Genomic DNA, 26,187 nt, shown 5'->3' on the forward strand with positions numbered 1-26,187 from the left:
AAAGTAGAACAAACGGTAAGAAAAGGGTTGCTGGTTTAAAATAGATGAATCATTTTGTCAAAGCCGGAGAGTTTGAAGCTGACGAATACAGATGTGCCGACCGCTAACTGAATCCACAATAACTGCTCGTCGTGCCACTGACTGACTCACTAAACACCTGTCCCAGCTGGATAGCTCTGCTGTTAGGGTGAACCTACATTATGGGCTTTACTGGTATCATGTGTCTGTGTATTTCAGACAGCTTCAGGTTACAGTCAGCAAAAGAGCTTCAAACGACAAAAAAGACATTGTATTCAAAACTTCATGTGCCTCTGGGGAACGCGGCTGTTGACAACATCCCACACAAAAAATCTGTCAGTGGCCTGAAGTCAGTTCCCATAGTAACTCATGGGACTTCAATCAGGAGAAGCGGATTCTTTCACATCCCGGGTCTCTGCTGCCTGCTGGATATAACTATCTACAAGTAGATTTAGCTCTCTTTCTGTGGATGTGGGGAGTTCAACGCATGGCTCACTCTCAGACATGAGTCCATCCTTATCTTCCTCACTCTCATTTGACTGCTGATGCGATATGCGTTTAATGCTTACTTTACGAGATTGTCTGCCCACTCTCTGCCCATTTTCAGAACTGGATGTACTGTGTTTCCAAGTCTTCCATGAGCTTCAGGCAGGAAATCTTCATGTCTCCCTTCCTTCTAATTTGAAGAAATACATCCAGAACTGATTTCGAGTCCATAAAAATGTCCAAGTTCATTCATTTACGATGCTGTTGCCTTAACGCTTAATAATGACAAGGTTGGAAAAAAAGCCAGTGGCTGAATGGGCCTCTTCATTGGCTTTGAGCTATATGCTATACGCTCCAATTCACAGTCTGATCTGTGGTGGGTCATTGGTTAGGACTGTTCCCGCGTGTCGATCTATCTCATAAAACACACACACACACACGCACACACACGCACACACACACACACACACACACACACACACACGTACAGTTTGAAACTCATATCTGGCTGTCCCTGTTGAAAAGTGTATGCCTTTGAAGGGGTTGCTTGATACTGTGTGTGTGTGTGTGTGTGTGTGTGTGTGTGTGTGTGTACGTGGGTGCTTGTGTGTGACAGGTCATAGTCCTGTGATATTGTTTCCACCTCATGTACTGCATTGTATTTGCAGTGACTTTGGTGCAAAGTGTGGAGGAGATGGACTTCCAGAGAGGCTCTGCCTGCTTTAGTCACCATCGTCAATAGCTCACCTCATTTCCTCCCATTCTCACTCATTCAGCAGGGGAGTGAGAGTGAGATAATGAGAACTACGATGGAGTGATTCAAAGAGCGAGTGCCTGAAAACAAAGACTAGGGGAGAGAGAGGTAAAACAGAGAGAGAGATAGAGAGAAGTGGTGTGTGTGTGTGAGTGAGAGAGAGTGAGTGAGAAAGAAAGAGAAGAAGAGAATTGCTGTGTCTTTATTTCTGTTGATTTCTGCTGGTGAGCATGCTGGGGGCCAACAGTTGAATCCTGACTCCCAAAACACCGAAGTTCATTTTAAAGTTTCTCTTTAGATTGAATGCTTGTGGGTCATTCCATCACAGTGTGTGTGTGTGTGTGTGTGTTGTGTGTGTGTGTGTGTGCCTCAAGGCCCTCCTCTCCCCTGTTCTGTTTCCATCTGTCGTTGAAGCTCTCTCTTCCTTTTCACCTGAGTGACCACTCTATCTTTTCTTATCACCACCCTGTGTTGCAGCTGCCCGCTGCCCCTCTCAGCTCTCTCCTGCTGGGCACTCTTCAATTGACGTCCACCTCCGCTGTCTCTCACTCAAGCACACACACACACACACACACACACACACACACACACACACACACACACACACACACCGGTGTAAAGACACATACACACATGCGGTCAAACCTGTACGAACACACACACATGTGCCCACATAGACACACACACCTTGTCTTCAAATAATTAAACTATTGTACAAAGTTTAAATATTGATTTATGGGAAACTGATATTAATTGCTCAGCACATCAATATGAAGATGGCGAAAGTTGGAGCCACATTGTGAGGAAATTACATTTTTCATATCTTATATTTTCATACCTCAGTCTACATGCTGCCATCAAGACTGATATTGTGTAGGGTCAAGGTGCAAAACTGTAGTAGATGGTAATTCAAGGCTGCTAAATCTGATACTGCAATAGCTACAACAACACACAGTAAACTAAATTAAGTGCCACCTTTGTAGTGTACACTCCATTAATTATAGCACATGCATATATGCACACACAAATCAACATATAGGCACTTGCACATACTGTATACATACACATGTGCGCACACCACACAAACACAAGCTGCCTGCGCGAAAGTGTGAGATATTAATTCATCCCCTATATGCAGACCAGGATGGTAATTACTTTCTCTCATTTATTAAGCTTAACCAACTCATTCTCATTTGGCAGTCACTGAGTGCTCTCTAATCTTTCATTTTCTCTCTGAGCGTCTCTCCACCTCTCCTTTCATAACACTAAGTTGTAGAACAAGCAATAATATGAGGCCAAGAAGGCCATGGTGACGCTGCCAAAACTAGTTTTTGGATGATGATACTTGAACCCTGGCCAGATTTGGAAGACTGGGCTCAGGCGAAGGACAGTGGATGGAGCATACAGTAGGAGGACTGGCGGGGACTGCTGTCAAACCCATAAACATGACAAAATATCTGTACTACTGGGTGGCTCATGGCACTGATGTGACTGTGTTTTTAAAAAAGAGAGAGAAAGACACATCAGTGCTCTGCGTCATTTGGGAAAGGAAAAGAAATGGAGGGTGACAACAAAAATAGGCAGACGAAGCTTCATATCACCTCGAGTGCAAAGAGTGGAATTCCATGCTCAGAGACAGAGAGAGAGAGTGGGAGAGAAAGACAGAGAGAGCACAACAAAGGTGAAAGAACAGAGCGAGAAGTAATGGTAAAGAGGAAGAGGGAGGTGAGTGAGAAAGACAGTGGGTGTCTAAGGGAGAACAGTAAATGGAGGGTAGTGGGGGGTGTAGGAAGCGCTCCCTCCCGCTGAGTTATCCCAGTTGTCAGGTCTCCATCTTAAAGGACAGATAAGATCACGTGAACACTAGAAAATGCGTGGTAGAAATGTATGGAAGAAAGTATGAAAGGGTATGAATTAAGATGGAGCGCAAAACAGCAGCAGAAGTAGCAGCGGAACCCGAGGCAACGCAAAAACAAATGAAACCATGTACAATAATGCGAATATACAAATTAATGAAATGAGTTCAGTATGAAATAAGTGAAAAAAATATTTTTTAAAAACAGCTCCACAAAGGGCCATCTGATCAGAAAGTGTCTGCTGCGTGGATGTATAGACATACATTGTAAAAAAAAATAGACTATACACAAGAATATACAAATTACAGATGAAGACAGCATGAACAGAATGTGCAGATTTGCATATGCACATTACTAGCAGTCTACCTTATCATAAACTCCAGATGGAGACACCGAGTGTACAGAAGAGTGACAATGTCCAAGGTGTATGTGCATTGTTAGATGGAGGATAAAGTGTCCAGACTAGTGTGCCAATTCAGAGTAGTAGAGAATGTACAGAAATATTTACAGAGAAACAGTGCAAGCAAGTGTGATATAGATTAGTCTGGAGCATAGGAGTGTGAAAAGTAGTCCAGGATAGTTTGTGTAGGCAGTGCAGTGCACTCTGCCTCAGCTCCCTCCTAGTTGGCTGAGGCTGAGGCCATTTGGGCAGGATGCATCGGACAGTCTGAGGGCTGCTGGCACAAAAGAGTAAGAGTTGTTGCACTTTAGGGTTATGAGCCAGAAGCGGAAGATGCTCCGTAGCCGCATCTGTTCACCATAGAGGGAGTGGGAGGTGTTGTCTAGACTTCATCCAGATTATCATTAGACTTCCAGCCATACGCTCCATTGTATTTTACTCTTCTTCCACCATCACAACACCCTGATTACTGGGCTGAACAGATCCCATACATCTCAATCAGTTCCAATGGGATTATATATAATGCACAGTCCTGCAGTTATTGCATATGACTGAGTAATGAACAGTAATAAATGCAGCACCGTCATCCACTGTAAAGTGTGATTTTTTTATTTGTCAAGCAAGAACCAATCCTCTGGATCGAGACCCCCCCTACTGGTGTTAAACCCTTACTACAAAACCTAATTATCACAAACAAATAGAGGCACTATTTGGATCTGACATTACATTAGATATTTAAAGTAATGGCATAATTATTAATTCAAACAGACAGTTGCATTCCATGGTATTTCAGAGATTCATGAGTGTAGGGTGGGGAGGGGAGGGGTGGCAGTGTGACACTTCCTCTAATGGAAGCTGATAATGTAATATAGAGAGCACCTGCGCTATAATTCAATTTTCCATTAATCTGATGTTCAGGTTTCTAAACTGTGTGGTCATGCCTGTTTACAAAATGACAAACGCACAGAATGAATATATAATTTCCCAACTGGCAGGGCCTGCATTGAGGAGTCCACTAACCTTACAGTGCATAGACTCTGCCATGAGATACACTGTGGAGCAACTGTCAACATTTATTACACAACAGACTCGGACAGCGTGATGTAATTTCTTCCTCCAGATTAACACTGTCCTCTCCTCGCCATAATGAGTTCCTGTGAGGTGGATCAAGGATACATGTGTGTGTGTGTGTGTGTGTCCATAGGGGTTGAACAATTAGGCTTTGTCTATAGGTTACAGGAAATTGCACCCAGCATGACCACACATTAACCTTTTCAACTATTCTAATGATTCCAAAGGTCTGTCTCCCATGGTCCAAGCCGGACACATTATAACCTTCTACTCCACACAACCTATGGACTAATTGGCCCATGCAGCATGAGATGCTTTTGAGGAGGTACACCCTCCTACCATAATACAGTCAATATTGAAATTAGCATATGGAAATGGTGTCCTATGTGCCGAATTGTATGGATATTTACGTCAAATTGGAATGAGGGTGAAAGTGAGGGTTACATGAAACAAGTATTTTTGCTTATGTGTCATTTTTCTAATGCATTTTTGCTACCCAATATGACTTCTGCTCACTGTATACAGCATGACTTTAAATTCATATGCAGCCAAAACGTATTCCTATTAAATTACTTTTAGAGGTCAACAAACATCCCCAGATGCACATATATCTTAGTGTAATGTCCAGTGTTTTTGCATTTCACTGTATCTCAATGATGATTCACCTCTGTAACTACGCTTCACTCCGAATTTCTCTGAGGGAGCACTGAATATTTTTCTATATGGTCAGTTAAATGAGTATGAGCAAAACAGCGACTGAGTTTAACTCCGATGTGTCATTTTGAATCCAATGTCCTATGAGTAATGATCCAAATTGTCAAGCAGTGTATTGCACTCTGCCTTTCGCCCAGTGTATGCTGGGATTGGCTCCGGCCTCACACGACCCTGAAAAAGATTAAGTGGGTAGAGAAAATTAGTGTAAAAAAAAAAAATGATATATTGCTGTCCAAATACTAAGAACAGACTGTATAATTTCACATTACCCTCTGCTGCCCATTTCAGCTTGAAGCACCATCAAATATTCTGTTGACAGACATCCTCATAAATCCAAAGCCTTAATCCATAAATGTGAACTGGGGAGATTTACAGAAATAGCTGCCTTGTATTTTAAAGTCACTAACTTTGACAACTTGTACCAAGTTCCCAGATATTTTGTGTTAGAATTACAGATTATGTTTCCTGTGCATGCACACAATATCCATGTAGGCCCATAAGGTGATTAAACGCCCACTGCATGAAACACTATGTGGAAATTCTTAAAGTAAAGTTGCTCTATCATAGTATTCTCTTGTTACTTTCCTGCAACTTTTGCAAAATGCTGAGCCTGACAATAAGCTGACAGAAAAGAACAGATGTAAACATAGTTATGTCACATGCACACTGGAGTCTTGCAATAAATTATGGGGAATTTCTCCTTTTTCAATGAAGTGTATGCATATTTGATTGTGTTTGAACAATGTGTGTAATATTGTTTTCAGTAAAAGGTTTTAAAAATAAACACCCGACAAAATCTTTTGAAGGTGAATCTTTTGTCTCTTGTTATCACAGCACTTGAAGCAACATGTGGGATGTTTAGCCAATACAATTTATTATATATAACATCATATATTTTTATAATTCTGCAACGCTCATAGAGCTTGTATAAAAGCCTTTATCCCAGCCACAACACATAGAAACATTAGATTAATAAATAGAAAAAAATTAAATACATAGACCTTCACAAGACTTCATTCCCCATCACCCACACATTCATTGGTATCAATCTTCATTACAAATTCACACTGAAAATTACAATAGCGATACTTTATTTCAAGTTCTGCTGTATACTCAATGCAGGGGAAGGAACCTGTTCAGGGAACGAAAACGAAAATTGAAAAAAAAAAAGATATATTTTTGAGGAACCATACCTCAGAACGAAAGGGATTTATAATGTTCTGAAGCATATTATTAGCATATTATATAATGTTCCTGTTTTTTCCTGTTTATAATTTTCCAACCAGCTGTTTTATGTTCCGGAAATTAGTGTTTTGTACAAGACGTTCTCCAAGACAGCAGCCCTAAAAAACACTTCAAAGTTTCTATCAGTTTCAGTGTTGACTGCTTGTTTGAACTAGGCGGGTTGCCTAGTTACTACAGGACTGCAGTGGTAGCTCATAGACCACTATGACATTCGGCCTTCATTACATATGTATGGAAATCAGCATTTTTCATGAATGTACTTAAAAATCATTAATGTTATGCTTACAAATGTGGTTTGCCATAGAGAACTAAATGTAATCGTTGAAAAGTAATTCAAAGCAGCAACCTGTGTCTCATTCCATACATAACATTTTGGTTATGCTTATAAGAATGTTATGAAGAATGTTATGAAAATGATTTGGTCTATTTTGTTATTAGCAGCCCAGAATATAAATATATATGTTTAAGGTTAGGGAAAAATAAAAAAAAAGTGAATTTGCTTGGAACTGACTGATGGCAAAACCATTTTGATTCCTTCCCCAGACATAATGTAATACTTCAAGCAGACCTTAAAAAAGGTATTGCCACATAGCAATAAACAATTTGTAAAAGCACAGTACAAAAGTGAACAGAAAAAGTGAGAAGGTGCTCTAGTATTGCTTTATATGGGAATTTTCCCCCCTCTTAACTTCCCTACAAACCTAAACCGTTCTAAAGAAACATTTCTCCGGATCAACAAATCACTCCCATGTACCTTTTCTGTAGAACAGCGCACCAGAGAAAACACATTTCATAGATGTTGCTATAGCTAGCAACTATATGGCATTTGTAGGAGGAACATTATTTTTCACTGATGGATTTGCTGCTTCATCCAGTGTTCCAGTTTTCAATTCCAGTTTTGCTGACGGCACACTATGATTTGACACATTCCATCCCACTCTGTATTCTTTGCGGGTTTTGTTTGGGCTCAGGTAAAGTGGGACACTCAAGGGGGGTTGTGGCGGTGGGGGGTGAAAATCTGAGTGGTAAAATCCACAGTGGTCACATAACTTGAGCCAGGTGAACAAACAAGAGGTGTGACCGTCACAGAAGATTACTCGTCTTCTCACACACACACACACGGATATCCCCTCAGCCCAGGACACACAATGTCCATTCATTCTTTTCAAAGTCACTCAAAGTGTGTGTTGAGCTTAAAGAAGCTCTGCTTCATCGTCATCATCCTCAGAGCCCGAGGGTCCCTGTCGAACTTCCTCATACCACTTATTGGTCAGGGTCTTCATCTGGATACGGCCGTGTAACAGGTCCTGTGACACACACAGTGCATTATTATTATTATAACAAACCTGCTCATCAACACATGAACATATACGCTCCAGACTGAAAACATGCACTCAACACATCAATCCATGTACAAACACACACACACACACACACACACACATATATATATATAAAAGATCACATGCACCCCCTGGCACAGAGGGGGGGGATTAAACAGAAGGAGCGGTTGTAAGCAGAGGAGTGGAAAACCAAGCAGGGACAGTCTCCTATCAAACCAATATGACTGGAAAACAATGAAATATGTATAAGGGATTGTGAATAAAATCATGCAGCCTCCTGGGTAATACCAGAGCACAGAGATATGACACAGCAAAGCTAAGCACTTACACACAATGATTCTCTCTCTCCCTCCCCTCCCTCCGTCCCTCCCCCTCTCCCTCCCTCCTACCTCCTGGGTGAGTCTGCGCGTGAAGAAGGGGTTGAGGTACTTAGCATCAAGCCACATGAAGCCCTTCAGATCCTGTCTCTGGTAGATCTGAGCCTCGTACTCCTCCTCTGTCAGCTCCGATAGGTGCTCCGACTCGATAGCATTACCCTGGAGAGAAAGAGGAAAAGGAGAAAGAGAGGGAGAGACACAGAGGGAGACAGAGACAGTCAGACAAACAGACAGAGAGAGAGAGAGAGAAAGGGAGGGAGGGAAGTGATGCAGGGACACAAAGGAGAGCGAGGAGCAAATGAGGAAGGGGTGAAAGAGGTGGAGGAGAGTCGGAGGGGTGCAGGGCGAAGTCAAAATGGCAGGACAGCGGCGAGGGCGGTGGAGGCGAAACCACACACAGAGACGAGCGAGGGAGAGAGAGAGCGGAGGGAGGAAGGAGAGAGGGAATTACATCAAAGAAGACACAAGAGAAAGAAGGAGACAAGGAGGGCTTGTTTAGATTTTGTTGTTGGTATCTCAGGGTGCAAGACTAAGCTTTGAAGACATCAAACACACACACACACACACATACAAGACACACAAAAACTAGTCTACATTGATCTGAATGATACAATGTACTTCAAAAGAACACAATGTTGCCCGTCCTTCATGTGGGACCCGTTATCCAGAGTGAGAGCTGCACTGAGTCAGCTGAAATAAGAAACATGACGGCTTGTATTTTGGTGCCTCTGGGCAATTGTACTTATGCGGACTGTAAGTATGCATTTGTGCTTCTCCAAGTGCTTGCACTGCTGAGTGTGTGTCTCTGTGATGAGAGTTTTTCCACTCCCCATTGATGCAGTGTGCTTGACGCAAACCACAATCAATCCTTTGATGTGTCTCTCTTTGAAAAAAACAGGAAGTCTGATGCCAGATGAGAGGTTGGCATAACTAGCATCAATGCAACCGACGAACTGAGTGTGTGTGTTTGTTTGTGTGTGTGTGTGTGTGTGTGTGTGTACACACATCTGTTCCAAGTGAAATCAAAGTGCTTCATCCATTACCATTTTCTCGGTCTTGCTGAGATTGATGTCTTTCTTGTTCTTGCGCCGTGACTGGCTCTCCTCAATGTCCATGATGCGGATGAGGGGCATGGTCCCGCCCCCCAGGAGGAGGATGGTAAACAGGACGATGATGATGGTGGTGGTGCCAATAAGCTGCCGCTTCTCAATGGGCTCCAGGCCCAGATGGAGGCTCAGGGCGTAGGGGATGGCACCTCGCAAACCTACCGGACGAAATGAGAAAGGTAGAAAGAGGGATGGAAGTGACTGTCAAAGGATGATGGGAGGACACATACTTGAAAAGAATGCCCGCTTATCCTCAGGCAAAACCTGATTTAAATTAAAATTTAATTAATTTAAAAGCTGCCGGAGCGCCTTCTCTTACTGAATCTACTCTTACAGTAGCATAGGTCAAAAGGTTCACTGCATCATCTCACCACTGAACCACATGATGAACATCATCTTGGGTGTGATCTTATGGTCTCTGAAAAAGTTGAGCAGGAAGGATAAAGGGAAGATGTTCACCGCTCGGCCGAGAAGAACCAGCACCTGCAGTACAGAGAGAACCGCAGCTCTGTCACACTGACAATCGTTGGATTTAGGCTCGGTGGACTAAAACATTTAGAGAAGTTCAAAAAAGGCAATAGCACTTACTATGCACCAGATGACGAAGGAGATTTCAAAGTTGTGAGGGAAGCTGAAGATGGAGAGACCGAGGAAGGCAAACACGCACGTCTCTGGAGGGAAAGAGAAATGAAAAGTGGTGTTGAGAGGAGCAGGTAAGGGATAATAAAGAAGGGAGAGTGAGAGGTGGAGATTTACTGACCACACATGAAGGCCACTGTGCGCAGCGTCTGCTGCATGAGGATCTGCGTGACAGGAGACAAGTTGTGATGGGTGTAGTGAGACATCACAATTCCTGAAAACAGGATGGACATGATTCCTGTAGGTAGGGAGAAGGGTAGAGGGGGGAAGAGAAAACAAAACAAACAAAAATCATATGACGTCATGTGAAGTCGAAGATGCACAACAATTCCGGTCAATTGTGTGTGAGTGTATGTGCGCGTGTGCATGTGTACCCACCAGACAGTTTGATGCCCTCTGCCAGGCCGTAAGGTAGGTAGGCAAAGATGATCATCATGCCAAACTCGAGTGAAGGAGTATTCCTCAGGTCAAAGTGTTTCAGAAACTGGTCAAAGAGTTAAGGGGTTAAAACAAGAGGAGACCAGAAGAGAGCACACACATCGATATAAGAACACACACACACACACACAGAGTCTGGATACAAGAGCAGAGATGAGCCCGGTGAGGGTTCCCAGGGCAGCAGAACCGAAGAACATTTTAAGGAAGTAGCCCAGCGCCTGCACGAAAGTCTCCCAGCCCGTTACCATGGAGTTGTCTGAGCGGGAAAAAAACCCCTCTGCTGTGCTGAAAGACAAATAATAGGAGAAAAAGAGAAAAGAGGGAAATGAGACATAGAGCCTCTGTGTACTATTTAAAGACTATTTACAGCAGTGTCACCCTCACACATTTTGTGTTGTAGTACATCTATCTGGCCCTAGAGGGCAGTGACGCTCCACCACTAAATCCTACAAACCCGCAGCTATGATTGTACGGAAGTGGGTGTGTTAGTGTGTAAGCACAGTTTCCTTGTGTGTGTGTGTGTGTGTGTGTAAACCCATCATTAAAATCTACTGCTACACTGCAGTTGGCTCTACTGTATCACCCTTTCAATGACTTAACAGGAAGGAGGTTTAAGGGAATTTCCTGGGTCACCTGCAGATAAAGGAAATGAAGATGCAGAATATATTTGGATATAATCTGAGACAGAAGCCTGTGTTTTGAATATCAAATGCAGGTTTTATCCTGCAGTCCCTCCAAGAGCACAGAGTCTTGTTAAGGCCCATTCACATCTAGAACAATAACTATGAAGATAACTATGAACTATAACGATGCATTTTTGCTCAAGCATTCACACTACAACAACATCTGGGATAAATTCAGAATTCTCCGCCCCCTTCTTTCTTAGAACTTGAATTTGATTGGTTGAAAATGTTTCACTGTCGTCTCTGCATCCAAAAAAACAAAAACTGCTCTGTTCGGTTCTGATCGAACCAAAAATATAGTTAAAGATTTGGATGTTTTTATAGTTATAATTGTAGTGTGAACACAGGCATTCTATTTGCTTAGAATGATTTAAACCTTTTTTATAGTTATAGTTATCTTTATTGGTATCATTCTAGATGTAAATGGGCCTTTATTCACTTTCTCCAGTATCTCCAGACAACAAACTGTAATTATTAACCAGCTTGTTAACCATTATTAGCCTGCTCGCAAGGAGAGATGTTAGCCGTGTGGTTGTAATGTAAGACTGGGTCGAAGATGTAAAGCAGCTTTCTAAGAAAGCTGGCCTAACAGCAAGCAAACTGCCTGGGCTGCTCAGCTGATCTATTATTCATGGATTCATTTACTCTACAGGGGCATGCAGACACTTGAGATCGCTTTGCGCATTTAGCTGGGTGTGAGAAGGAGAGATAGAGGCAGGAATGAAGTGAGTACAGAGACATCAGCTAGGCTGACAGTGATACATACAAACAAGGGAATCCTGCCAACAGTCCGTTTCCGTCAAACTTGTCTGTCAAGATTCTGTGTGTGTGTGTGTGTGTGTGTGTGTCCGCCAGTCTACTGATACAGTCTCGGGGAGAAGTTGAGAGAGTGATTGTCTAAGGACCGTCTCGCATTGTCCACCATGTGTACAACAAGTTTCCAGTGTTACAAGGACATGAATGGAAAAAAGAGCAGCTGTGCTTTTTTTTTTTTTCTCTCTCTCATTACTCAAAAGTTGACTTCCTGGTTTGATACAGACTTTAAACACGCCACAGAATTCACATCTGTGGAATCTGAATTCACGTCTGTAGACTTCATACAACTATACACAGCTTCTGTGTTCGATACCATTTGGACTGCTGGTGTGATCACAAACACCTGCTGATCTCTGCATTAGTCATTACTAATGTGGAGATCAAGTTGTGTTGGTTAGAGGAGCGGTGGGCAGAAAGTATGTCCGCAATAAAATAGGTCACTGTTGCTTGTTGTATCAGCAAAAAGCAGACAGGGTTCAAAGGTTGGGAGATTCCCGACTCCACCCTAGGGGGCTGTGGGAGCTCAGCTGACATTTATAATGGTGACCAACCTGTGTGTCATATTGTGTGTGTGTGTGTGTGTGTGTGTGTGTGTGTGTGTGTGTGTGTATAAGCCCTCGGTCAAACAGCATTTGCATGTTAGTTCTTAACATTTGTGTGGACTGCCAGATGGGTGAGATTTACTGTACCGGGACAATTCAGATTGAGATTAAGATGAATTTAATTGATCCCTGAGGGAAAATTAAAACAAAGAATAAAAAAAATAAAATAAATACCGAAGACTAAAGATACGTCTTCATCAGTCTGTTTAATAATTCCTATTGGCTAGAAAGAATTCTGAGAGACTGTGTTAGGCAATTTGTGAGTTACAGAGAAGTATACTAAACTGGCTTCCGAATACTGTGGTTGTCTAAACCATCTGACGCTCTGGCATTATATTGTCCTATGTGGAATACGCTGTCTATCTTGTAAAAAAGGGATAATACACGTTAACGTATGCTGGTGCCTGCAGGACTGGATCACACTCCACATGCCTCCGAGCCTTTTTCCATCATATGATGTCTCAGTGGGACATCGCGGTCAGTGTGTGTGTTTGAGAGCGTGTACGTATGTCTGTGTATGCATTTGATTGCTTTCAGGACAGTGTTAGCATGTCTGTGCTTGCAACATCCTCAGCAGGCTGTTTGCTGGCGTGTTCCTTAGAGATGCTTTGGGGGGAAGGCATGTGCAATCAGCATGGACGGAGAATGAAAAAGCCATAAGGGAGACTCCTACTTGGTGAGTACGATGGAGACGGCGTCGTTGAGGATGCTCTCTCCAAACACCAGCATGTTGAGGACCGGGTCCACGTTGAGGGCGTTGAAGATGGCGATGGTAGCTACGGGGTCCACAGCCGAGATCAGAGAGCCAAAGGCAAAGCTGCAGCAGGAACGAATGAGGATAAGCAGAGTTCACCGATAAATCACAAGGGATGGATCGCAAGATTCTATTGCAAACAGAAAGACACAAATGTATACAACAGAATACAGACGAATGCATGTGGACAACCGACAAAGGGAAACATCATCACCACAGCCAAAACCCCATTTGCATTTGTATGTGCAAACCAGGTCAGATGGAGGCAGACAGGAATGAGTCACAAATAAATACATTGAGTTATGAGTGGACACACACACACCCACAAATAAGCTATAGTTTTGGTTGTCAAAAGCCCTGTTTGAACTCTTTAAGGACACACCTCATGCACATACTGATTTGTATGCATAAACAAGCACACCCACATGAAACCCAGGGCTTCTCCTCCTCTTAAAAAAATAAAATGGGTGTGGGTAGGAAACGGCTTAAGTTTCGGTTATGTCTTGCTAGCAGGAATATCCTACTGGAACACACTAATGGACAGACTGTACAGCAGATTGGAGATTGAAAGTGCTAGACCAGGCCAGTAGGGGGCATCAATATGAAATATCACCACTCCTTTTCCTGTGATGTAATTTCTGTGAATACTGGAAAACCCTACGTCAGAATATAACACGTGTGAGAGTTGAATCCCCAGAGTTCTTGAGAAATCCCCTATAATTCTGATATGTGAAAGAGGGATGAATGAAACAACTCGACCACTATGCCAGTTTCATGGGGAAATTTGCTTTCAAATCTAACTTGCTGTCCTGTCGGTGCCAATTCCTCAACATGTCATAAATTATATTGATTAGAGTGGAACACTCACCTATCAGTCATGCTCATCTTGTAGATCACATCAGCCTGAGGAAAACACACCCAGATCACACACACACACACACACACACACAGAATTAAAACAGTTAGTAAAACAAGGACATTTGGTGATGTGCCAACATCTAGAGCAGGCAAGGGCAGGAACAATGTAGCAATTAACAAGTGTTGTTTGCTATTAGCTAAGGAATGTTTCTCTGATGTTTTGCAACAATTACAATATCTGAATCCTTTTTTAAATTTTTTTTTTTATTGCAAGACAAAAGACACTGACAGGACAACACGGGGAAAACAAAACAATAAATATAGGACAGGACAATTAATAAAAGTCTAGCCAGAAAACAAGAGAGCAAAGTGACATTAGTTGTCGGGTATTGTGTTGATCTGGTGTGTGTGTGTGTGTGTGTGTGTGTGTGTGTGTGTGTGTGTGTGTGTGTGTGTGTTTGTGTTTGTGTTTGTGTGTGCGCGCGCCTGCCTGTGTCCCACATTGTCAGACTAGGAAAAAGTCTATAAGGTGGATGGGAGATAGAGAAAGGGAGAAAAGGTGGTGGCGAGCTAAGGGGAAGCACGGGGGAACAAACAAAAAATATAAAATTAAGTATTAAAAATAAATAAATAGAATATAAAAAAAACAACAAAAAAAAACGCTAATACTAATACTACCTGACAAAATAATACTACTGCTGTTATTACTACCACCATCACCACCACCACCACCACTAATAACGATAATAATAATAAAGTCAGGGAGGGTGTGAGCAGCATGTCCGCCCCAGCCACTGACAGTGAAGTAGGGTCGGGGGCCACCCGGGAGCTCCAGAACGTCAGGCCTGCTGGGTCAACAGTATTTTTATTACTACCTTTTAAGACTATTACTATGAATGTCATTTCTGTGCCGTTATTACTATGTTTCCAATGTTGTTGTTTTGTTTGTGGAGATTTTTATTTATTGCGTCTGATGTTGGTCCCGCTTTGGGTCACCCCCAGACCCTTATAGGAGGGGGCTGGCCCATTGTGGGCTTGATCCCTTCCTAAACCGCTCCCAGACCCTCAGGAGGAGGCCTGTTTATTAGGGATTGGCAGTCGCAGTTATGAATAATATCTGAATCCTGAGAGGCTCTTCGCACCAACATTCCAAACATGCTGTTCCAGGATAGTCAAGGTGGGACACTGGGAACAATTTCATCAAGACACATTTGCAAAGACATACTATTTTCTCTGAATCCAGAAACCCCAGCAACACCAGAATTGTTTTACAGTTATATTACTAGCATCCTCACCTGTCCAAGGAAATAGATGCCTCCTCCTACAATGAAGGCAGAGATGGCTGTGCCAATCACAGCAAAGAGGGTGATGGAGCCAATGTTCTGGAAGAAATTACCCTGGACACACATGCACACACAGCGTAAATATATAATGTGCTTAGTGATAAGACACTGTATGTTACATTGTAGCATTAAAATGAAAAGTAGGGCATACTACAGGTACAGGGAAAACAGTGCTCATATCATTGTGAGCAAGAAGAATGGTCATGAATGGTTTTTTTTATCTCAACAAACATCTGTTGTTAAACCAGTTTGAGATTATGGTAAATGGTTTCAGAAGAAAAGAAGAAGAAGAAAACCTCATGAGCCAGTTTTTTGTATTATTCTTCTTCATTTTTTAACATTAGTTATGAGAACATATGCCAAAGGTGATAAGAATGAGGGCTACAACACATAAAGGTATGCCATAAGAATAATTAAAAATGCTTATACATACAGGAAAAACTTGACTAACAGTACAGAGCAAAGCTGCACACAAGTGCATGCATGCACACACACTCACACACACCTTATGCAAAGAGTATCCAGACTCAAAGATGATGGGAGGCAGCAGCAACAGGAAGAACATGTTGGGTCGGAACATCTCCTCTTCCTTATGGAGAAAGACAGAGACAAAGTTAGGCCTAATCCACATTTCAACAGTTAAAATGTAGCGGTGGTTAGCCTAAAGGTTAGAGTCACAGGCTTGTGAAAGGAAAGGTTGCCAGTTTGAATCCCTCGACTGGTTGGGACCCACATAAGCAACGCGCCCCACTCACTTCTGATAAAGTGACCTTGAGCAAGGCAGTTAACTGCCAACCGCTATAGTGAGGCTGTTCATTGGCCAACAGTAGAAGACTGCGGAAGCACAGGGCAAATGCCACGTGCAAGTGCTGGTAACTGCATGAGTGGGTGTGAAGCTGGGAGTTGCGTAAATGAGCGTAAGTACTCAGAAATCCTTTTCAGGTTCAATAAAATAAAGCTTAACAAAATTAATAGGGGGGAAAGCAGCCTATTAAGTACAAGTAACAGGCAACATATTTCCATCCAACAAATGACTGAAGCAATTCCAAAAGCCTATGTCAGTGAACAGGTTTCTTATACATTCTGTAACATTTTGTCATCCTGAATGAGCCCAAGGGTTGGACCGGCCTACATACAGTCTTTCATCTAAATGCAAATGCTAATGCTAATCAGAGTATACAGTATATGAGCAAAATACTGTATGTATGTGTCTCACTGAATGATAGAAGCACAAGATGTGATTATTACGCAGTCATTTTCCATTTGAATGATGCCTGAAGTCAGTTCTCTGTTCATCAGGTGACTTGACACTTAGTCATGGACTAGAGGAAAGGGAGAAGAGAGAGAAGATGCCTGAACTATGTTGGAGACAGCCCTTCATCTGCCAAAATATATTAGGATGTTGACTTCAGGATGACAAGCACACACACACACACGACATACACACACACACACACACACACACACACACACACACACACCAGAAGCAGTATAAATGCATGCCTATCCAGGGCAAATGTATGCCTACCAACTCATCCATGCATTCAAACACACATACTAACACACAGGCTCTAAGAGGACACATGCATATGTAGCTACATATGCTTCTTTATCTCCGAGTCACACACACAAGCACACACACACACACACACACACACACACACACACACACACACACACACACACACACACACACACACACACACACACACACACACACACACACGCGCGCACACACTGTATCCTAGTGACCTTAGCTCTCTGATCATTTCCGCAATATAATGAAATCATTGTTGCTTCTCAGCTGAATGGGCCGAGCTCCCAGATCAGGCGTAGGCATCATGTGCCCGTGCATTACGCTCTGGCTGCCAGTGTGTCTGTGCATGATGCACCATGTGTTACTGTATTACCCAATGTGCGTGTGTGTGTATGTGTGTGTGTGTGTGTGTGTGTGTATTGTGCATATTGTGTCAGTAAGTTAGAAGCATATACGTTATGTTTCTTCACTTCCACATAAGTGAGTGTACACTTTTGTGCGTGAATGTGTGTTCATGTGTGTGCGTGTGTGTGTGTGTGTGTGTGTGTGTGTGTGTGTGTGTGTGTGTGTGTGTGTGTGACTGACTCACAGCTCATGTGCATGGGGAGGGCCTCTATTCTGGGCCATGGGTGCCACTAATGTCATGTCAGCTCTCAGTCAGGCAGATGGAAGAGGGCAGGCCCATGTTGCATTATTTACACTATCAAACAATCTCTCTCATTGTGTTGCGGGAGCTGTTTCTGGCAGCTGGGTGGAGCTTGACTCTAACCCCAGCACCCCCACAACTGGATGAGGGTGAAGGCAATTACTCCTACATTTGACTTCTGGTCACAGTTTCAGGATTTCCCAAGTAGTTAGGAAATGTAAAGCATCCGTTTATTTCTATACAAAACAGCAGAGGCACTTCCGTCTGACAATTTTAACCTACAACTACATAAACCGACATAATGTGAAACCATGACTGAGGAACAGTTCAAAAATTCAAAAAGGATAGGGCTGATCAGGGCTTGCAATTCACAAGATAGCATCACGGTTTTCATAATCTCCTGATCTTACATTCTATTATTTCCCATCTAACCAATCACTCAGGGCTAACAACCAGAGGAGCACAAAGTCATTGGCAAATGAGTTGAAGCAGTGCCAGCCACAGCACAATGTTTAATTCAAGACTGTAACCATGCTTCAGCTCTCAAGGTGGTAATGTTGGCTCTCATATTTAGTTTGTCAACAGCAATTTACACCATTCTGGCTGCAAGCCCTTAGGTTTTCAATCTAGGTCAATCATAACGGTGGGGCTGTTTAGCCTATTATGCATTCAAACTTCAGCAGACGCAGCCCTACAAGGAACATTTCCAAGTTATCACAGTGCCTTGACATTTCACTCCGGTAGACCTCTACCCAGCAGGGAAGGTGAAAGGTCAGCGATGAATATTCACATCCTGAACAGAGGAAGATAAGCCATACATGCACCACACTCTGACATCTACAGCTGTACTCCTGCATGCATGCATGCACATGTTTCACAGGCACATGTAAGAATATGTGCGGGAGTAAATGAACAAGCATGCATACACTTACATGCATACATATATTTATACATGGAGTTATTTGTATAGATGTTTGCAAGCCAGCACTTCTCAGCATTTGGTCAATGAGAGGCAGATTTTAGGCCACCTTTGACCTCAGAATGATTCTTCATGTGGAGATGGAAAGAGGCCATGAAGAAAGTTGTGGAGTGAGAAGGGGTAAGGAGATGTCAGAGAGAATTATATTGATAGACAGCAGAGAAATAGACATTGTAAGAGAAAGAAAGATGAAATGGATAGAAAAACAGAGGAAAGGATGAGTGTACTCTGGGGAGGTTCTGAGAAACAGAGCTTGAACTAAATGAGAAAAGATGAATGCCAAAGATGAAGAGAGCGCAGCTAAAAGAGGATGGAGAGATAACAGAAAAACAGAAGAGAGAACGATGGAGAGACCTTCGCTCGGAGTACAGGCTCCCTCGAGGCTCAGCTTTGACACACAGCGGTGACATCACCACATGGGAAAAAGCCCCCTGAAACCACAATTAAAATTGCTCTCCCTGTGTCGCTCCCTCTCCCAGGCGTGGGAGAGATCTATTAAAAGTATGTGCTGCTTCCATGGGGCTTAAAACACACCACTACAGCCAGTGAGGGAAAATGATGAGCCTGGCTACAGATACAGTGGAGGCTTTAATACTAACACAGAGGGGAAACTAAATTATTATCTGGAATACACTGCGGATGCAAATATATTCACCTCTGTATCTCTCTCTGTGCTTTGCCTATGAGACAAATTACTGCCAGCATGCTACAGCACTATGCTCAGTTGCACACAGTCCAAAGTCTTCTTCAATCTGTGTCAGTGCACATGGGAGAAATAGATGGGCAGATGAGGGAAAAGGAAAAGCAGTGAGCGGTACCAGAAAAGCACATAAGTGGAAAGGCTTCTCCACATATGCTGGATTTGAAAGGAGAGGACCGGAGATAGCGGGGTTGGTAGCAAAGGAGCAAAGACAGACAATTGATGGAAGGCGGAGGCAAGGAAGAGAGCAGAGCCAGTGATGACAGGATGCTGCTGCCTGAGGGGGTTGTAAGCCCTTGGTGGTTAGTAGGGCTGTCCTGGAGGCTTGCTAGCTTAGCTGAGTGGGCCAGCTTTAGAAACGGGCTAGCTGCAGGAGATGGAGCCAGCTTTAAAGATAGCTAGGGGCGTGAGGCTGTACATAGTTTAGAGAGAGAAAGAGAGAGAATGACAGACGGAAACCTGCAAAACAAGAAAGTGAGAGAGAGAGAGAGAGTGTGAGAGCTACAGAGAGAGAGCGAGACAAACAGTTGAGCAGGAAAGACAGACGCCCTCCATTAGCTTTGGATGGTAAAGCACGGACCTTAAGCTAGTGCACTGTATGCACAATTTCAAAAGGGTTGAAGTTGAAAACAATGATGTTGACAGAATCCCAGTTTAGCCACTGGCGGTGTTACTCACTGAACAGGTTACTCTCTGCTCTCAGAAGCTCTCTCAAAAACAAATAGGTCAGACATAATGGATTTGCATTAAGGCCTGGGTCTTTTGAAGTCTCCTAGGGCCTATAAACCACTTAGCATATCTATGCCCCTGCAAAGGAGCTGCTGTATATCACAGTGGAACTTCATTATGCTCTGCTGTGAGAGGTTATATGTGTTTGTATAGTGATAACAGGCCATGGAGCCGCTGAGTATATGGACAGGTGAGCTAGTCTGCTTGAATGATAGACTCACTGATATGAGTTACCCACACCCACGCGCACACACACACGTGCACACACACACACACACACACACACGCAGATAGAGGTCTGGAGGCTCATAGGCCAGGGGGAGCAGGATAGGGGCAAAGGGGGGAAAGGGGCTCATGGGGCTCTGGTTACTAGGGCCGATGACTCAGCAACACCCTGGGGCCCCCAGGCTAAGGAACAATGGGCCCCTGTGTGCAAGAAACATTGACACAACCTGCCTCTCTCTTTTCCTCGCTCCCTCTCTCTCTCTCTCTCTCTCTCTCTATCTCTCTTGTTCATTCGTTCTCTCACTCACTGGCAGAGAACAAGGAATGTTAATTAAAGGCTGTGAGAACCAGGAGAAAGGAGGAGGGCTCAAAGGGACGCAGAGAGAAAGAGGATCAAGCAAAGGATAGAGTGCATGCGATTGTGGAGAGGTAAGAGAGAGGAGATGGAGAGATGAGTTTTCTGGACAAAAAGAGGGGGCCAGGGGATGAGTGACGGAGCAGAGTGATGGGCAGAGAAAGAGAGATGAAAAGCTACAGTATAGGGATGGCAGATGTGTATTGGGGGGCAGGGTGCCTTGGGAATTAGCTGTGGGATAAATTGCGTCATAAATTATGGTTAATATCAAGAATGCACTGGGTGTGGCTCTGTTGTCAATAGACTTTGAACAATCTTGTTAGGCGATGGATCGTGTTACAGTGTAATTTAAGGGGTTCAACTGAGTTAGATACAATGCTTCCACAGACCAAACCTGTGCAAGAAGTACATGCAAAGCAAACGTGTTTGTGCATGTGGTTGGTGTGTGTGTGTGTGTTGTATGTGTGTGTGTATGTGTGTGTGGAGGAGCGGGAAGTGGGAGGAGGGGTGGGGGTGTCTGTGGTTGTTTTTCTTCACACTGAATGAATCAGACCAAAAGGAACTGAACTGAGCACCACCACAGTTAGCTGTGAACAAGAATAATTGGGGCCAGTGCAGCATGGACACCATCTAGCCCCTGTAATGTAGAAAGGCTATTCGTGTGTGAGGGTAAAAATGAGCTATGGAGCAGGGTGTCAGCAAGCAGTCAAACTGTACCTTCCAGTTGGCCAGTTCCTGGAACTCGATGATCTTAATGAAACCTCCCATTAGGATCCCTGGAAAGAACAAGGAGACAGTCTCAACACTAAAAAAAAAAAATCACCACTGTTTAAATATTTTACCGTTTCATATCAAAATTTCAATGGAACCGGCATGCCCACTATCCCACAGACCACAGCATAAATGCATTCAAACGCAGTGCAAACCTGAGACAGAGGACTATTTATGTGGTTAAAGCAAATAGATGCCTTGGCAATGTCCATTGTAGTTTAGGGATAGATTAGATAGACAGAGTGTAAGAGACCTATTGTCTTAGTTATGTCTTTGAAAAAGTCCCCTCAGGCTGGGTTGAGGGGAGGGTAGCTCTCCTGTTACACAGCCCAGCAGAACACATTAATTAAAAAGGGGAGGAAAAACACAAAGACATGTAAAGGGCAGAGAAAGAGAGGGAGATAAGGTGGAGAAAGAGAGGGAGAGAGAAAAATAGAGGACAAGGATCAAACCAAGGTCTGAGACCCTGATGCACAGAAGAATGGAGAAGGATAGGGGGTAGAGGAAGGGTGAGAATGAGCAGATGACAGGGAGGAAGTGATGAGGAAGGAAGAGCAGTCCTTCCTGATTTGTAAGCAGAGTGTTATCTCTCTTCAGCAGAGTCCCCTGCTCCAAACACTGAGACGAGCTCTGTCTGGGATGCATCATGCTGGGCGCGCAAGAGGAAGGCAAAAGGTCTGCGAGGTCAAGATAGATGTGTGTCACCGAGTTTGAGTGAGCATAACTGTACAAGTGTGTGAAGAGCGAGACCCCGGAGGGCATCTGAAGGAATAAAATTGACCTGAAGTGACTTTGCAAAAGGAGCAAAGCTTTATCTCCAGGGAAAGAGTCAATTTTAAAAATCTTTTTTATAACAAGGCATTCCCTGAGTCTTGGGTGAGGCTACCAATACATTTGCTTTGCCTTTGCTCATCTTAACAGCGCATCTTTGCACTAGGCTGTGTAAAAATGATAGGCTATTTTTGTCTGTCCATACTGTGACCTTGCACAGATCTAAATGTGGATGTCTACTTCAAGGCTGAGTTCACACATTTAGGCAATACGCCTAGGAGTTTACTGTGACACACAGTATGCTTTAGAGAGAAGAGGGAGGAGAGGAAAAGAGATGAAAAGAACGAGAACAGGCAGTTTGGATTGAGAGCTCGTCTTCATTATTCATACATGTTCTGAAAAAAGCACAAGTGGAGCATTGTTGCCAACTCCCAAATTAGTCTCTGCATTAGTCTTTGCTTTAGTCAAAACTGTCACTGCCTTGCCAAAGAGCAGGAAGTCCCAGAGTGTTTTTAAATACAGGAACAGTATTGTTCAGGAAGAAATCTTAGGTTTATGAATAGGTCTAGACTGTGTCATGAATCATGTCCATGTTACATAATAAATACTCACCGAGGGACACGACAGCCACGCTCTCTGGAAGAAAGTGCAGCTTGAACTTAATAAGCAGGTGCACCAATATGATGCAGATACCTGGGGGGGACAAAGACCACAGTGACTATTCTGGACAAATACACCCACGTCTTGGACATCATGTCACACCAGGTCAGGCCAGCCCATGTCATCTGAATAGCAACCACATCATATAGTGTTAAAGTCTTATCTCTGTCTGCTATCGGCATGTAGCCGACTGTAGACTGGGCTAGGCTGGAATTTCTGTAAAAACACATCTCACTCTAATCTAATGTCCTCTTATTACAAGGCTAAAAGGATACAACTACTGCTTGAATTTACAGCATCTTAGTCTAACTATGAAAACATGTGGATAGACAATTTTTATGCAAATTACTTCAAATACACAGATAAGAAATGTCTTTGAAAAGTTTGTTCTGATGAGTTCTAAGACTAGTAATAATAAAAAGGCAGATAATGGCCACCAATTAAAACATAAAATTAGCTTGTGAACTAATGAACTAAATCAGTGGATACGCAGATTAGCATAATCATTGTGTGTCAGCCCAGACAGAACGAAAAGAGTACAGCAAATAGCAATTCAAGCTAAGCAGGTAGTGCAACAAATGAGCTAATCATCACATATGCAAGGGTGACCCTAGACACGGTCAGTTCCTCAAAGTGTGGATTTTCTCATGAGGAAGTAGCTGACTTAAGGCACGCACACACACACACACACACACACACACACACACACACACACACACACACAGAGGGAAACGGTACATGATGTTACTAGTGTCTCCAGTAAGTGCCAGGATGTAGTTTATCATTTACTGTCCTAGGCCTATACTATTCCAGTCAAACTGCTATGTTGTTGCTTTGTTTAGATCGGGAAAAAATAACAAGAATTTCCCACATCTAGTGCCTCCGGCCAAGTCAGGCATATCCAATCAAATAGCAAAGAAGTTTTGAAATACTTGCGTCAACACAAAAGAACATTTGTAATGCGAATCCATGAAGTGAATGAGTATAACTGGTAAACTTATGCATGATTCATGCCACTTACCCAGTCTAAAACCTTACAGGGGTAAACATGTGACTTAACCTGCAGAGAACTAAAGTGCATAATGGACACTTTGTGTGTTTGGAGATGCACTCTATGCCCTTACACATCTCAATGTGTAACCACATCCTTTTCCTTCACCCACATCCTTCATCTTCCGGGGCCACCAACCACACTTGACATTGTAAAACAGTGAACAGGACAATGGTTACATCTTGGAGATTACGTGTACCACAGTGAACACAATTCCCTTCGGGGATTCATTTACTTCTCCTCCTTTCCTATCATATGGTTTCAGAGGGATGTGAGGATCCTACTGGACAACAGTGGCTCTTAGGAATTTACGCTGACAGAGAGAGTAGAGGAAGAACGAGAGAGACGGAGTCAGACAGACATATGGAGACAGAGAGACTACCAACCAATAACCAGCAGGCTGAAGAATATGGTCATCCCGCTGGACTGCTCCTCCTCCTGGGCCTTGACCCCTGTCTGCACGGGCAGGATGGGCTTGGGGGTCGGGGGCGCCGGGGTCGTCGCCTTGGCAGCAGGGGTTGTAGAGTGGAGGGTCTCATTGCTGTAATTATCAGTGTCATTGGACTTGCTGCAGGGAGAGAAAGGATCAGGATATGGTTTCATGCTGAGCAGTCATGAACAGTGCAATGCTAATTTAAGAGCAATTCTTTAAGGAAATGTAGGTTAATATGGCATTAACTAAGCATTGCATATCAATTACTAGATAGATAGATAGATAGATAGATGGATAGAGAGTTATTAAGTAGGCTAGTACTGTGTCTGCAGTTGTTGCATTACAACAAATCCCATGGCAAGTGAAGCTATATTTGCGTTACTCCAAAGAAGGAACAGAAGAGAAAGAACTGAAATCAATAAGCTCAAACCTGATAGACTGTCCATCTTTATCTGGGTCGTTTGAATCGTGTCCATTTTCATTTTCATGCTTCAGTAATGTTTCCTGGTTGTCAACCGGAGTAATAACCCTATGATCCACATCATCTCCGTCATCTCTTTCGTGCAGGTCCAACGACTTTTCTCCCTCAGCTCGCGCTGGCACGCACGGATTTAAAAATAACAGCAAGAGCAACAACAACAACAGTTTACAGCTGACACCTTTCATCGTTAAACCAACGCGTTTAAACACGAATGCAGCGTTTTGTAATAAAAAGGACTGGCAGTTCCATGTCGACGACTCCATGTATGTGTTCACATCACAACTCCACTTCCTGGTTCAGCTTTGGCAGGGAGTTGTAGTCTTTACGTTTCATGAACCGCGTTTAGGAAAAGCAATTAAAAAAAATGGACACAATTTGATGCAATCACCCTCTAATAATAGGTATTTTGTTTGTCCTGTCCATAAGATTTCAATTTCAGTCGATGCAAATTAATTGTCGACGGTCCAAGGTAATTCCTATATACTCAATTTCCCATAAGCCATTGCAGTCGAGTTAAAAAAAATGTTGCTTTATGGATATTGTAGTTTCTAGGCTGAGTAGGCGTTGGTTACACTGATTGCAAGTTATCTGTGGATGCAAGAAACACTGATCAGGCTTGCCCGTGAAAATAATGAGACAAACAGAAGGTGTATAGAAGAAGGCAAATACAGACTTGCCTTTTGTAGGAAAATTAACAAGAGGCGTACACTTTTACATTATTGTCACACAGACACAAATTCACTGCAACTGTATTTCACCTAAAATTGATTTATTGGCCCTAGATATCAGGCTGGAACCACATAGCCTACCTTTGTTCAATAGGATCGTCTGAATTGCATTGCTTCATACTAGTGAGTGTCATGTGAACTGGTGGCTGAATGCAGTATTTGGGCAAGTATTTAAGGTTCTGCTGTTGCAAAAAAAAAAAAAAAAAAAAAAAAGAGAGAGAGAGAGAGAGAGAGAGAGAGAGAGATGTTTGCCTGCAGTAGGCTACTTACTGCTGCATACGATTACTGTTATACATCTGAACTTTGCATCTCATTATGTGCCCATGATGCTTTGACCCAAGAAAGATAGAGATAAATAAGGTAGGCTGGATAAGAGCATCGCACCGTGAAGGCCATAAATGTTCGGACATTTATTCACAAAAAGGTTTATTCCCCTAAATATCATATTTAATTAGCCGTTTACAAGGGCCGTTCTCAGTTTTAATTGTCTTAATTTATATTCATGGTGCCATATGTTATTAGAGTGACTAATCAATACGCAAGGCCTCCGAGAGACTGGAGGAAAGGAAACACATGCCCCATGTTAGCTACTTTTTCAACGCCCACTTTAGGTATTGC

At 43.0% G+C, this 26,187-nt stretch overlaps 1 protein-coding gene across 1 annotated transcript; it reads right to left on the reverse strand.

The window, feature by feature from the left end:
* Nucleotides 1-6,154: 6,154 nt before the first annotated feature.
* On the reverse strand, nucleotides 6,155-25,099 carry slc9a8 (solute carrier family 9 member 8). The gene is made up of 16 exons (XM_071898985.2): nucleotides 24,791-25,099; nucleotides 24,314-24,495; nucleotides 22,829-22,909; nucleotides 21,392-21,450; nucleotides 16,009-16,092; nucleotides 15,456-15,557; nucleotides 14,171-14,205; nucleotides 13,222-13,365; nucleotides 10,591-10,732; nucleotides 10,388-10,493; nucleotides 10,131-10,247; nucleotides 9,959-10,041; nucleotides 9,742-9,853; nucleotides 9,308-9,528; nucleotides 8,277-8,423; nucleotides 6,155-7,851 (listed from the first exon to the last, which is right to left on the reverse strand). The coding sequence occupies exons 1-16, from the start codon at nucleotides 25,024-25,026 to the stop codon at nucleotides 7,738-7,740; spliced, it is 1,965 nt and encodes a 654-aa protein (XP_071755086.1). The 5' UTR covers nucleotides 25,027-25,099; the 3' UTR covers nucleotides 6,155-7,737.
* Between the last annotated feature and the right edge of the window lie 1,088 nt (nucleotides 25,100-26,187).

The sequence above is a fragment of the Centroberyx gerrardi genome, chromosome 14 (assembly GCF_048128805.1).
Source record: "Centroberyx gerrardi isolate f3 chromosome 14, fCenGer3.hap1.cur.20231027, whole genome shotgun sequence".
NCBI classification, from domain to species: domain Eukaryota; kingdom Metazoa; phylum Chordata; class Actinopteri; order Beryciformes; family Berycidae; genus Centroberyx; species Centroberyx gerrardi.